The sequence below is a fragment of the Berghia stephanieae genome, chromosome 1 (assembly GCF_034508935.2).
Source record: "Berghia stephanieae isolate SIO BIC M18660-M18661 chromosome 1, UCSD_Bste_1.3, whole genome shotgun sequence".
Lineage (NCBI taxonomy): Eukaryota > Metazoa > Mollusca > Gastropoda > Nudibranchia > Aeolidiidae > Berghia > Berghia stephanieae.
In genome coordinates this window covers 7,244,145-7,258,831 of record NC_088360.1, presented here as the reverse complement: position 1 = coordinate 7,258,831, position 14,687 = coordinate 7,244,145, and the positions used below count along the sequence as shown (strand labels likewise).

At 38.9% G+C, this 14,687-nt stretch overlaps 1 protein-coding gene across 1 annotated transcript in view; it reads right to left on the bottom strand.

Annotated features, from left to right (window-relative positions):
- LOC144967073 (rho GTPase-activating protein 100F-like) overlaps window positions 1–14,687 on the bottom strand; it is a 152,283-nt gene that overhangs the window by 24,160 nt on the left and 113,436 nt on the right. Inside the window, exon 3 of the mRNA XM_078903894.1 lies at window positions 5,432–8,642. Coding sequence (XP_078760020.1) covers window positions 5,432–8,642 — 3,211 coding nt within the window. The remainder of the gene's footprint in view (window positions 1–5,431; window positions 8,643–14,687) is intronic.

Below are 14,687 nucleotides of genomic sequence, written 5' to 3'. Positions count from 1 at the left end.
ATATTTTTCTTCTATCTGCTTATTTTGAGAGATATTTAATCTTTTATACATTTTGCTCGTGATTATAGCTATTTTTCTGCCAACATGCAAAATTGCGTGTTTCCTGATGTTCACTCCTTTATTTTGCAAAGACCATTTGAAGAAAATGTCTGAAAAAATTGGACCTCTTCCCTGGAGTACTCTACCCGTTGACGTGAATTACATGTCATTTTGTATGATCATTAAGTTATAGTATATGGAATATGCTAATTCGTCATGCTGGAGGCCAAAACATTTATTTCCGCGAGTGTTTTGGGGGAATTTCAACAGATTTATGAAAAAATTATGTCTGGTTCATATCTTCTTATATTTTGTTTGCCTAGTCACTGTGCTTTCAAAATGTGTTTCACAAGTACGATAAATGTTTTTGGTGTTTGTTACATGACGCCAAAGTTTGAACATTTTCTTACATCAATTGGCAAGCAAAAAAATTCTAAGTTCTTGAAAAATGAATTTGCTCTCAATTTCTTATTTATGTATGGATTTTCAAAATTTAAAAAGCGTTTTCCATGACTATCAGAATGCTTTATGAATATAGTAAGAAAAATCAATTTTGAATATTTATAAATTGTCTCCTGTGGTACCTTCTGTCAGACATCACTATCAAAATGAATATTACTAACTGATATCTGAGTATAGAAGAATATTACAAATAGAAACATATCCTCTCTTTTGACACCTATTTCAGACAATGAGACGGGAGAAATTAACTATCTTAAACTTCATCTACATAAACCAACTGACTGTCTGTTAATAAGAATACTCAGAATGATTTTTAAAAATCGCTTTCCGCGGTTTCTCTTACTAACAAACGATAATTCGAGTGAGGGTAATTTATTTGTTCATAGCAAATGGATTTAATTATTGTCTTTGTCATTCTATTGCAAAATCGTTCTGGTAAATCTGATTGCAACATAGCAGTTTCATTGGGCTTTTTTTTTTGTTCTCTTTTTCAATTAAATCAAGACATACATATCGTCAGTTATATGATATTCTATAGGTATTACATGTAAGGTTCAGTAATTCAGTATCTCCTTGGTCTACAGACAAAAGTCACAAGTTCGAACCTATGTTTAGGCAATGTAACGTTGAACCTTTGTGAGAGGGAGGCCTTTTACGCGTTATTTTTTCCTTTAATCTCTCCAAGACGGACATAAAACCCGACAGTTCTTTGACGTCTCAGTTTAGAGGCTTTTCGACAAGTTTGGGTCGTTATAACCCATTGCATTTATAAGAAAGTAATTTGCTAGAAATTGTCAGGGATGGCAACATCATTGGCAAATAATACTAATGTACTCTCTCTCTATCAACTCGTAATTTTTTGACTTAAATAGATAAATTAATGCGGCTATAATATGGTCTAGTTCTATAACAATCGCCTTCGGGTTGCAGTTCCCGATTCGAGTCCCATTCTGAGCGACGCATAGTTGAGTCCTTGAAAAAGCCTCTTCACTCGTAATATTGTCTCACCGTACTCATGTGTATAATGAGTACCTGACCGTTAACAGTGTTGTCTCTGGGGAAAAATAGTAATATCGCCTAACAGGCGCCATTTCTTGTCCTACTTGTTAAGTGTTGCTGTTGACCAGGGGGGGATCTTGAAAACCCCTTTGAGCACGTTTGGTGGATATCACGCTGTATATTAAAAAGCTCAAAGTTCATGCTCAATGAATGAATAGATAATATATGTATGAATTAATAAATGAATAAATTCCTAGTGAAGCTAAATAAATAACTACGAATTCAAACTGATAAACTAAAAAAGAAAGTCTGGCCATCTATTGAATTAAAGAGTTGCGAGTTAATCTACTGGTTAAAACACAGAATTGATGTTTTCATTCTCTTCGCCATTCTTTTATTGATTACAATTTTTGTTTTGATTTGCTCGAGGCTAATATTAGATTCTATTTTTAGATCAGCTGGAAACTGCACCATTACTTGAAAGATGTGAACTATTATTGCTAATGTTATTTCGTGGTTACTGTTGTTTCTTATTTCCTCAAGTCATTTTATCTAATTGCAATAACGAGCGAGTATTATTTCAAAACATCAAAATTCTATTTTAGGGTTTGGATTGTATTAAGCTCAGTTGCTCGACCGAAAGAGGTTTAGATTTACGTTCAAACGGATATGTTTCAATATCGTTTACAGGCAGACATTGGCCCTGTCCTTTTTTAAGTTAAACTTGATTGGGTGGCTAGGCCCAAATTGGATTTGATGAAAGGCTTGTAACGGACACTCTGTCAAATGGCGTATCAACCAAATGTGAGTGTCCGCATGACGCGACTCCGGCTCCGTAAGCCTCATATACCTAAGATAAAAAAGTCAGTCATTTAGAGCCATAAGACGCTAGTCTATAGCAAAGTACTTTCCGCCAGATCTAATAGACTCAGCCACTCAATCAATGATGGGTGGACAGGGCTAACAAAATAAAAACTTTCCTTCATCCGGATCGATCGATCCGGGTTCTTTTGCTTGAGATGCGAGTCTCTATCAAATGAGATATCGTCCCTCATCTCTCACTCCAAACACACACACATGATCTAAAGGGTCATTCTTGGGATTTAGAGAGAAAAAGTAGTCTGCCAGAGATGCACGATTATGCACAAGCTATGGTGCCAGTTTATAGCCGTTTATGTAGCGCGAAAAAAAAAAGTGAAAAAAACAAACAAATGAGAGCATTTATATAGAGCAAAATACACTATCTAAACGTACTCAAAGCCCTTTACATGGGGTCCCGAGCCGACAGCAACACTTAAATACATAGACGAGATATGACGCCTGTTAGGCGCTGGTAAAAATTTTTCGACGGAGATAACGCTGTTAATGGACAGGTACTCATTTTACACCTGAGTACGTGAGAAAATGTGAGTAAAGAGCCCTTTCCTAGGACTAAATAATGCGCCGAGCGAGGTTCGAACCCAGGACCTTCCGGTTCGAAAATTCCTGGGTTCGAGCCTCGCTCGGAGCATAGTTGAGTCCTTTGAAAAGCGAGTGCTCACATGCAAAAGGACCGAGTTGTACCTCGAAATGTATAGTAAAAATAGCTTGCTACTCTGTGAGTCGAGTCACAATCTAATAGCAATGTAGGTGAGCCCTGCTGAACCTTGCCGACACAGCTTCCAAGGCATTGTTGTGACGTCCGAAAATTAGTCAAATAAAGCCAACAACAACAATAACAACATGAAAATGGTTTTTAACAAGAAAACAAAACAAAACAAAATTAATAAGAATAAAAGAAAGAAAGAAAATAAACGAATCAACAGAACAGAATAAAATGAACCCGGGATATAAGGGTGCCTACTTTGTGATCACTACCCAAGATTAAAAAGCCTGAACTCGCGTGTCCATCCCTCAGTATTGTTATCGTAAAATACATATACTCAAGAGGCCGATTTCCTCTGTTAAAATACATGTAGCTCGTGCCTTTAAACTAAACACACACACACGCACACACAAACACATACACATTTTTTTCAAAACACACACAGACACACATGAACAAATCCAACTCCTACAAGAATAATTGACAAAAAGTTTTTGAAGTAGTTATAAAATGGAATACAGTTCACTGTTTACAGTTCCAGTTCCACCATTACTGACGATTTCTACGATCAATTCATTTCTTCGTACTTGTTTAACCTATCAATGGCAGGGTTTGGTCTTAATCCAACTTATAATAATGGGGGCGAAGTGGCTCAGTGGTTAAGGCATTGCACTGTGATCCGGAAGGTCCCATGTTTGAGCCCCGCTTCGGCACTTTCGTCCCCCCCCCCCCCCCGCGCTTTTCTTTGTCCAGTTCATTGAGACAACGCATTTTACTTTTGGGCTATACATATTTTTCTTGCTTATCGACAGATTAATTTGAGCCACTGCGTGCAAAAAATATCAAAACCGAAACCTCAGGAAATCTTGGACTTCAGAAAATTAACGTTCACGTTATACATATTTTTGTGCGTTGGTACGTTACATCAGGCTGGCGGTTGTTGTGAGTATTTTACCTTAACGCCTAACATCAATAGTGCGAGTTTTCTGGCACAGTGAAAAGCTTGTTTTAGTCAGTGCAGGGCATATTATACAGACCAATGGGTTAACAGGACCCAGGACACCTGATCTATGAGTCACACGGGAGTCGTATCGATTTTAAAGCGTAAGTTTACTCACTACATCCGAGTGGGAATCGTTACGACATACTTACAAACAATAATCATAACAATGTCACGGTGCCATGGGACAGATTATCACATACAATGCACCCAGTGCTCTTTTTATTTATAGAATTGATATTAGTTTTATTTCGTAGCCTCCGGGGTTAAGTTAAAGATTTTGATCTGTCGTTTCCAGTTTAGGTGTGAATTATTATTTTTTCTTTACTGGCAATTTAAATGTCATGGTTAGATAATACATAGCTTAAAATGACTCGGCACTATTTACGTCACACTTATGGTAGCTCAAGAGGTAGATTACCCACCTCATAAAAGCGTCATATGTAACCCAGGGCTTAAAACTGGTGTTATGTCTGAGATATCTTGATGCTTATTATGTGAATCTATATTAAACATATCAAGTATAATCTGTGCAATGTAAATGGTTTTATCGTCAACTTCATGACTTTGTGGTCAAAATGATGTGGTACGCAGGTACTCTGCAAATAATCGAACTCCGACGCGAAGTTGAGTCTATAGAAAAGGTTATTTATTCACATTTTCCCTACACTCAGGTGTAAAAATGAGTACCTGGCAGGTAACAGCAGCAGCTATGCTTTAAAATAAGTACCTGGCAGGTAACAGCTAAGTGTTTTAAGGGCCTTATGTCTCGCCGTAAATGTTCCGTGTTACTTTTGGCTTAGGACCTATTGTAAACCGCCTCGAGCACATATTGTTGATTTTGAGTTATAGATAGTCTGCGCTTGACTAAGCACCTCACAATATTGCCATCCGGAAGTATAACGCACTAACACACAAAATTATGTGTAACCTTAAACTTTTATAGTCTGGATAATACAGTTTAGTGAGAATTACTCATAAACCCCGATGGCAAAAAGCAATAACTATAACAAAAACCCGAGTGACGTCAACTTCATACTATCTATAAAAATTCTCATGCGTTTTTGATCTCAATAGGTACATTCAGACCAATTGTCAGAGGGCGTTTTAGAGCCGTTACGTAAGTGATTACAATGCGAGGGCATGTGTTTTCTATTCTCCATTTCTCCGGTATATCAGAATGTGGTGGATTTCAAGAGTACTCAAAATCAGTATTCTGGTTCCGAATATCTATATGACACTCTTATAGTCATGGGAATTCTTGTTATTATGGCTGTCTTTGTTAAAACGATGAGATGTGATTGAAGCCGAATTCGGCTTGTAAAGATTTAAATAACGTTACTTACTTCCAGTTTTGTCTCGGGTGCTCAGCTGACGTTGAAGCTTTGATTGTTCCTGCTGTAATTCTTGAGACAGTGAATTAAACTTCTTGAGCAGCATTTCCAGCTCCGAGGAAGAGCTTGGGGGGATCCTGGGTATGGAATACACTGGCTCGTCGTCGCTCAAAGCACCTCCGTATGTCTCGTAATCGGAGGCAAATCCACGCCCGTCGACCGGCTGTTGATGAGTGAACATTAATTCAGAGTCTGAGTTATAGCACTCTGGAGATCGGCTCCTTACAAGTTTGCCATATCGTGATTTAGAATTGAGTAACATCTGGAGCCTTTCCTGACGTCTCCGCTCTTCGTGAGAAACCGCCAAGCCGCCTAGATATTGCGAGCTAGAGTATGAAGATGATGAAGATGCGCCAGTGTGGTGTGATTGGTGAAGAGGGTAGCTGGATGGCTGAGATTGTTGCTGTTGCTGTTGATGATGCTGTTGATGTGGTGAAAAATGATACTGCTGGGAAAGTGAATGTGATGATGGATGTTGCTGAGATTGAGGATGGTGTGGGGAATGATGTTGTTGTTGTTGTTGCTGTTGCAAATAATGCTGCTGTTGCTGATATTGCTGTTGTTGTTGTTGCTGCTGCTGCTGCTGTTGCATCGAAGACAGGCCATCCCTCAAAGCACCTACGTTCATATAAGGAGGCTCAATATAACCCGGGTTTTCCATGACCGTTCGATTCCAGTACGCTCCCCCGCCATGGCCGGAAGACCCGCTTTGTTTTGACGGTGATTTCGGCATTTGCCCGCCGCTCGATTTCTTTCCCAAGTGATCTGGTATGAGATATTTCATATACTCTCTGCTGTCATTCGCACTAGGGAATTGATCGTAGATTGGATTGGTCACGCTCAGATACCCTGAATTTGACGAATCAATCACTTCTTGACCCAGATACGCCCTTTCCTTGCTCTCAACACTTCGTGGCAGTGACCCATCACTAGAATTATTACTACTCTCTATTCCGTCGTCTGTTACTAACTTTGCCTCAGCTCGTTGAGGAGAAATAAAAATACTAGCGTAACAAGGAGGTCTCTCTGGATAGTTGTCACGACGCGGAGCGTAGTCTGCAGTCTGGAGAGGGTACTGCGAATAAGTCTGACCCGGCTCGTAAATATCGGGGCACTTTTCTGTCATTTCTAAAGCAGACGCAGAGGAGGATCTGCCTTTTTTCAAGACCACTACGGGTGGATCCTGTTTTTCCGTCATTGGTAGAGTGGGACATGATTTGTTTTTACTGCTATTTCTTCTCGACCTGATCGTCAGCACCAGTTTCTTGGGGATGGACATAAGAATGACGACATCGTCCAACGACATATTCCCCACTTTGACGTTGTTGACTGTGATGATCTCGTCACCAACATGTAGTAGGCCATTGCTCTGAGCAACTGTCCCAATCTGGATCCTTGAAATGAATACACCATCTGTCCTATCAAAACCATTTCCTTCTCGAATATAAAACCCTAACGTTTGGCCTGGTTGTTTGATGATTTCAACATTTTCCACCACAAAGTTATCATCTTCCACCTCCATACTTTTTATCCCCATATTAAGCCCTGCAGGGCTGCCCACGCCAACTGTATTTGCATAGATTGGCCCACTTGCTACACCACTGCTCGCAGAGGCTCCTTTGATAGCTGTACTGGGGTCAAGATTGGAGGCTACGCTGCTGCTCGGAAGGAATGAGGTATTAGTACTGGCACTTGATGTGGCGCTGGCAACGCTATAACTGGATGGAATATTTCGTTGACGAGACCGTTCATATGCGAGGGGTTGCTGGTTTCTGTCGTATTGAGAATGAGAACGCTCCGTGGGACCCTTCCAATTTTGTAAATATTGATATTGATGGTGATGAAGAGCTCGTTGATATTGCACAGATGGGTGAAGTGGCGGAGGGTGGTATGGGGAATGGATGCTTTTCTGATGTTGAGGTAAAGGTTGATAACGATGCTGCTGCTGTTGATGTAGTGGGTACTGCTGCTGTTGTTGCTGTTGCTGTTGCGTTATATGTTGAGATTGGTGATGGCGTATAGTTTGTGCAGGCCCAGAGAGGGCCTGTTGAGGATGTCGGCGGGTAAATTGTTGGCGAAGAATCTGTTGATCAGGATCCTTTTCATAACCTTGGTAATGAGGATGATATTGTTGCTGTTGTTGTTGATGGTGAGGTTGATGTAATTGCTGCTGCTGATGTTGTAGGTGATGAGAATGTTGCTGTGGCTTTTGCTGTTGGAGTTTCTGTTGATGTTGATACTGTTGTAGTTGCTGTTGTTGTTGCTGATGATTTAAATATTGAATTTGTTGATGATGACTATAATGCTGCTGGTCATGATGTTTTAGTATAGATAGCTGTTTTTCTTGTTGTGGCGGAGGTTCAGGCTGGCTTACACGTTGTCGGTGTTCTACGCTTCGTCTGCTGGGAATAGCTCCAAGTTCAAGTTCAAACCCAGAACGTTGATCAGCTGTCGCCTGCAAACGTGGATGAGTTGCCAATTCCTTCAAGAGGGCATCGTGCAGGGAAAATTTAATTTCAGGCTCTTGTATGGTCCGTGCTGAAGTTCTGTCCTCCTCGTGTGAGTATGACCGGACAGCCAAAAGCCCAGATCTCGCATTGGATGCAGATTTCGATGTTGGGACATTGCTTTTTACAGGGGCAGTATTTTCATGTACGTCATTCTTGTCTCTTTCTTCCTCCCTTTCTTCTTTTCTGCTTGGAGTTGTTTGATGTCTAGGGCTTTGGTTTGCGTGTCTTCCTGGAGCAGGGTCAGACAATGGTCGAGCACGGTGTCGCCGGCGTGGAGTGCCTTGCTGGCTTGTATCTTCCCGGCTTTCCTCTCCTCTCGCAGTTTCTTGAACAGGTCTATTGCTCTGCTGAGAAGAATCTGTTATAGCTTCTCTAATCTCCGATCCTTTTTGATTTGAATCTTGAGGTAGAAGATTTTGTCTCTCTGTTTCAACCTCTACACGCTGGGAGGGTTGTTGTGCAAGATCTGCGCTGAAAATGTCACCATCAACATCAGCGACTGTTTCGTGAACTCCTGATAAAACTGTGCTAGTTGCGTCGTTTCTTCTCAAGAGTTTTGTGGAGCTGCTAATTCCATCAGCAGTCTCTTGGATTCCAGAAGTAGTCGCGGGGGCGGGTTGCAAATCTTTTAAATGTTGGGGCTCTTCTTCTCCCTGTGGAAAAAGTCGAAAAAAGACTCATGTTATTATCATTATTATTACTATAACATCCAAATAAAAATAGTTAATTGTTAACTATAAATATTCATCCAAATGTCATACTTAAATTGCTTGCAGATGGCTCTTTATTCTAATATTAGTATTGGAGTTCCTAGTCTCACGCATTCAATGCAAGCATTGCATTAATCAAGTAAAATTCGTCAGTAACAGTAGACCAGACTATATGATCAGTCATTTTTGTGTGCATTTTTGAATACCAGAGTTTTAACAAAAAACTCAACAAAACACTTACACATTCACACACATGACCACATACACACAGACACACATGCTCACAAATACACACACACACACACACACACACACAGAGAGAGAGAGAGAGAGAGAGAGAGAGCACAGAGATAGAAAGGGAGAGAGCGAGAGAGAGAGAGAGAGAGAGAGAGAGGATGGAGGAGGGAGAATAGGGAAGAAAGGGGGAAAGAGAAAGGGAGAAAGAGATACACGAGAGAAAGAAAGAGATAGATTGATAGATAGATAAATGATAGATAGAGAGAGACAGAGAAAGAGAGAGAGAAATAGATAGAGATATAGATAGATAGAGAGAGAGAGAGAGAGAGAGAGAGAGAATTGAAGGGGGACAAAGAGCAAATACATATAAATTTATGTGGATTTGTAAAGAACGACGTGTATCCAAATTGTTTTGGGTTCATTGTTGAATGGAAATACTCTCAAACCATCGTAAAGTATTGTCCATTACAACAATGTTAAAACAATCCCGTCAATGCGTTCGGTTATCAGACCTGCTATTAAGTACAAGTCGGTATCGAAAGATATATTCATATAAATATAACTTAATTTCATTTGTTGAAGACTATGTGAAATATAATTTTGACTGACTGGTGCATGGATAGGGGATGAATTAGGAATTATAAATGACGGAAGGGAAGTTGATGGTATCGCTGGGTGTTTTTGTTCTCGTGGGAATTAAAACAGGGGTCTTTGCTGCAGCTGATGTTGTTTTTAAAAATATATTTTTTGTTTTATTTATTGCTTTATTGCTGGTAGTGGTAATTGTCATGGTGGTCGCGATGATGATGGACGTGAAGATTATAACTGACGGAGGCGTTAATGAAACTGTAGTCATGTTGTTGTTGTTGTTGTTGTTGTTGTGGTTATTGTTATTGATGATGGTGATGATGATGATGATGATGATGATGATGATGGTGAGGAGGAGGTGGAGGAAAAGGAGGAAGGCTGCTGATGTTGATGGCTGTGAAGATGATGATAATTATGATGACCATGGTTAAAATGATGATGATCAGGAACGTGAAAAGATTAAAATCAATATTAGGACATTATGTATTATGTATTAAATTGTTGCTAGATATCCCGGTTTTCACTGGCTTTCTAAAATATCTATCAGCGACTACCTGCTCTTTACAATCACTTTCACTATTATCTGAAGTGACCACTATGAACAGGGTTGACTGTAAATTCGTAGCCTATCGTCTCAAAACGGTATTATGTCTTTGTGAACCTGATGCTTAGAATATAATTTTAATCCTGATTGATGGAATTCGAGCTAAAGTAAACGCTTTCATTGTCTAGAGTGTGTTTTGATTTTTTGATTATAAAAAAAATATTGTCCTAATTCTGATTTTTGGATTATAAATTATGAACTTCATTTCCTTCATCAATACGTTGTATATGTTTGAGTGAGAGTTGTCACGTTACTGTTAGTTAGGCGCTTTGATTTAGTTGAGATATGGGGTAAGGCGCTATATAAAAACGACATATTATTATTATTATTATTATTATTATTATTATTATTATTATTATTATTATTATTATTGAATAATATAATGAATAATGAATAATTTCCCTTTATTAATCCATAAAGGGAAACGTTTCTTGAGGATCTATTCCAAGGGAAGACTGATATCGAGGACCTATCGCAGTGCAGGCCGCAAAGGCGGGCAAGTAAGTGACTGCTCAGGCCCCAAGACCGGCGGTATTCACGCCCCGGGTACGAAGCAGCAAGCTAAGTACCGCTGAGGCCACGCTGTCTCAGTTATTATATTATTATTATTAGAAATATATTATATTATTATTATTATTATTATTATTATTATTATTATTATTATCATTATTATTATTATTATTATTATTATTATTATTATTATTATTATTATTATTATTATTAGAAGTTATTTTGGACATGCCATTTTGAGTCACATTTGTGTAATAATTTGATGACGGCGTAGCCTTTCTATATGTTGATTCATACAAATGTAATTGTTTGTACTGTTACTAAATAATCAATATGAATTATGCACATGTGAAAAATTATATATGATTTTGATATAGTCTATCCAAAAAAAAAAAAAAGTAGAGAGAGAGAAAAGCGAAACCGAAACTAAGTTTAGGCCTATAAGAAGCAGTTTGATGTTTTTGTTGTTTTGTAATATTTTGTACAACTTAGCAGAGCAGTTGAAAATCTCATCGACTATCGAACTGCGATCACATAGCATAAAAACATCGATCAATGCTTGGAACTAGCCCGTGGTTGGTGGTGGTGGTGGCGGTGGTGGTGGATATATTACTGGTAATGCCCGTGGTTGTTCGTGATAGTTGTTGTGATGGTTCTTGTGGTTGTGTCGGTGATGGGAGTTATAATTGGAATGGTGGTCATTTTTGCTGTTCTTCTTGTTGCTGTTTTTGTCGCTTCTGTTTTTGTTGTTGATTGTATTGTTGATGGTGATTGTTGCTATTGTTCTCCTTTCGCTGATGTGTTTTTCTAAACACCCTTTTTACAATTTCTATCTTTAAAGTTACTAAAAATGTCAGTTATTCATTTCAAGAGGTAATTTGGCTTTAGGTAAAAGTTAAAGTGGCTAATTCCTTGCTCAAGAAAAAAAAAACAACCACGAGATGCTGTGCTCACACTCGAGGCCTCTGGGTGTAAATAAATGCCTTATCTACGCGGCCACGGCATCCGTAAATATAAATAAGTGTATGAATACATTTTCGATTGGCTCTCAAATCATGCATATGTCACAAGGGCATCCGGGCACCCCTTCCTCTCTCACTTACTTACTTGAGCTTTTATATAGCGCAATATCCACTAAATGTGCTTAAAGCAATTTACAAGGGGTCCCCAGCCAAACAGCAACGCGTAACATGCAGGATGAGACATGACGCCTGTTAGGCGATTTTACAATATTTTTTTTCCGGACAGAGACAATGCTGTTAACCGCGAGTTTCTGTGATCATAACTTGTTCAGCCTTTTGGTTTAGTGGTTTGACACTTGGCCTTTCAACCATAACGTCTCGGGATCGAGTTGAATCCTAGAAAAATCCATTTACTCACATTTTTCACTACACTCTTGGGTTAAATGAGTGCCTGGATGAAACAATGTTGTATGAGAGGGAGACAAAAAGACGTTTTCTGGTCAAGGATAACGTTGTCTTTAGAGTCTAATCCTAGAGTAAACGGAATAACCAATCTGTCAGCCGCAGTGCAGCGGCGTAATGTGACGTAGGGAGGATGACTTATTTAAGGTCACACAGCGCGTCGGCTAGCCGAACTCGGTACCTTTTGAGTACGAAGCAAAGACCATGCCATTGGAAAAAAATGTCAATTTCACTTTCAATTGATGCGATCAACCGGGTGTTATGTCCAAATATGGGGAAGTATGGTAATGAGATTTCGTGGAAACATCAATTAATGCAATCAATTATTGTTACATGGAACTGGACAATCTATTTGTGGTAGTGATGGATGTCGTAGTTATGTTGGTGCTGGTGGCAGTGATGGATTTGCGATGGTGCTACTTAATGATGGTCAGCTACAATAAAAACAAAATATTTGTGTTGTTATTGCCATCACATTGACATTGCTACAACTTAACACTACTGCGATAACCAGGTTCTGGCAACAATAACAACAAAAACAACAATAACAATATCATTGATGAATTTAGAGAACCTCCAACTTGCCAATTTTGACAAATCAACTAATCGAAAAATGAGGTTTTCCGGTCAAAACCGGTCAAAACGACGAAGCGGCTGTTTTATCCAAGTACGGAAATGTTGAGGGGCAATCACATTATATGGAAACATCAATTAATGTTACACGGAGCTGGACAATCGTAGTACGGTAGTGGTTGTAGTGGAAGTGGTGGATGTGGTTGTAGTGCCATTTATCGATGGTCAACTCCAATAGAACCTCAATATCCGTGTTATTATTGCCATCACATCGATTCTGCTGCTGCGACTACAATCACCAGGACCTAACAACAATAACATTAAATCAAGCGATGCACGCGAAAAATGCTGACAAGATAAATGAAGCGGATAGTAGTTCAGGGATGGGGGGGGGTGATAGAAGAGTGGTGGAGGGGTGCTATAGAGGATGGAGAGTGATGTATGAGTCATGAGTAGTAATGTATCACCGTGTAATTGGAGAGCTCTTCTAAAAGAACAGGAAGTACTAAGGAGGCGTGGTATCTCCTCTTAAAGCACAGGGACTTTGTTTCGTACTCTAATTATACACTTCTTTCCCTGTTCGGCCACACTTTTCTATTTGAAATGATCCCAAGTTTGTCCAAAAGTCTCAAACCTATGACTTTTTCAAGCCTCAGGTTTGAAACATTTGACATGTTGAGGGTAATTTCAATGGGTCGATGGATTAAGCTATGGTTTTTTAATCAAAATTGTTTTAAAAATAGAAACTTTTGGGAAAGTACAGCAGTTTGAAGTTCTTGCTTAAGATACTTGTTAAGTTGATAGGGCGCAAGGGGGACTAGCATCGTTGGCTCAGTGATAAAGTGTCTACTCTTATAGCTAGCTAAACCTCGCGGTGTTGAGCGCAGTCAGTGACCAGAAGGATCACAATGATTGTATGAAAAATCTCTGGTTTCGGCACTTAAGTCTATAGATAGAATGCGCTTGGCCAAGGAGTTCACAACATTGCCATCCGGAAGTATAACGGACCAACACGCAAACTCTGTGTAACCATGAACTTTTATAGTCTGGTTTATACAGTTTAGTGAGAACAACTCACAAACGCGGATGGCAAAAACAATAACAAAGGCCTGAGTGACGTCATCTTCGATCTATCTATACTGCCGTGCGCTGGATCGATATTTCAATGACAAGTTTTCTGGCAAAAATCTTAAATAGTGAGTGTTTTTTTTTTTTCAAATAAAGATCAGGCTGATTTTTTAGGTGATGGATTATTTTTCGTATATTTTTCTTTCTTGCTCTGCCTGGCACTATTTCATAGATTATTTTTTCAGATTTTTATCTTACACCAGTACCTGCTCCCTAAATTGCCATTTTGTGTTATTTCAGAATATGGAAGTATAGGTAGTGACAGACATTCTGCGTGCTGGTACTAAAGGATGCCTGATTTAAAGGTCAATTGTAAGGAGAAATAAATAGTTATTTTATTCCTCATGAACCACTGCAGCAAATTACAAAGTATAGCTAAGCACATTGACACTTGAGAATCTATTGAAATAATCGACAGTAATTAATAATGTTCATTTATGTATTAAATTCTTTTTTAAGACGGATTCGACAATAACACAATACTTTTTTTTTTAATCCGTCCATTAATCGCCTTTAAAAATTAACAAAGCAAACACACACGTACACATATTTTGGAAACTAGCCTTTGGCAGAAACAACATAAAGGCAGGACAACATTTAAGAATTATAACATCTCCTTCCCTCACTCTTTGTCTCTATTAACCAGTTAACTACCGTACTCTGGAAAGACACGTATTAAAATTATGGCCAGAAAACTCGTCCTTCGAATATCGATCGATTTAAATGACCCTCATCTTGGCAAAAACTATCAAACTTGGGACCTTGCGAAATTATATCACTTCCAATTAGACAGAACAAGTTAGCAACAACGACAAAACTACAACAAACAAAATAAAACAAATGCAAGCAAATACCAAAAAAACAAAACAAAAACCAACAAATAAAAAAGAAAGCAAGAACAAAAGCAAGAACAACAAACATTTG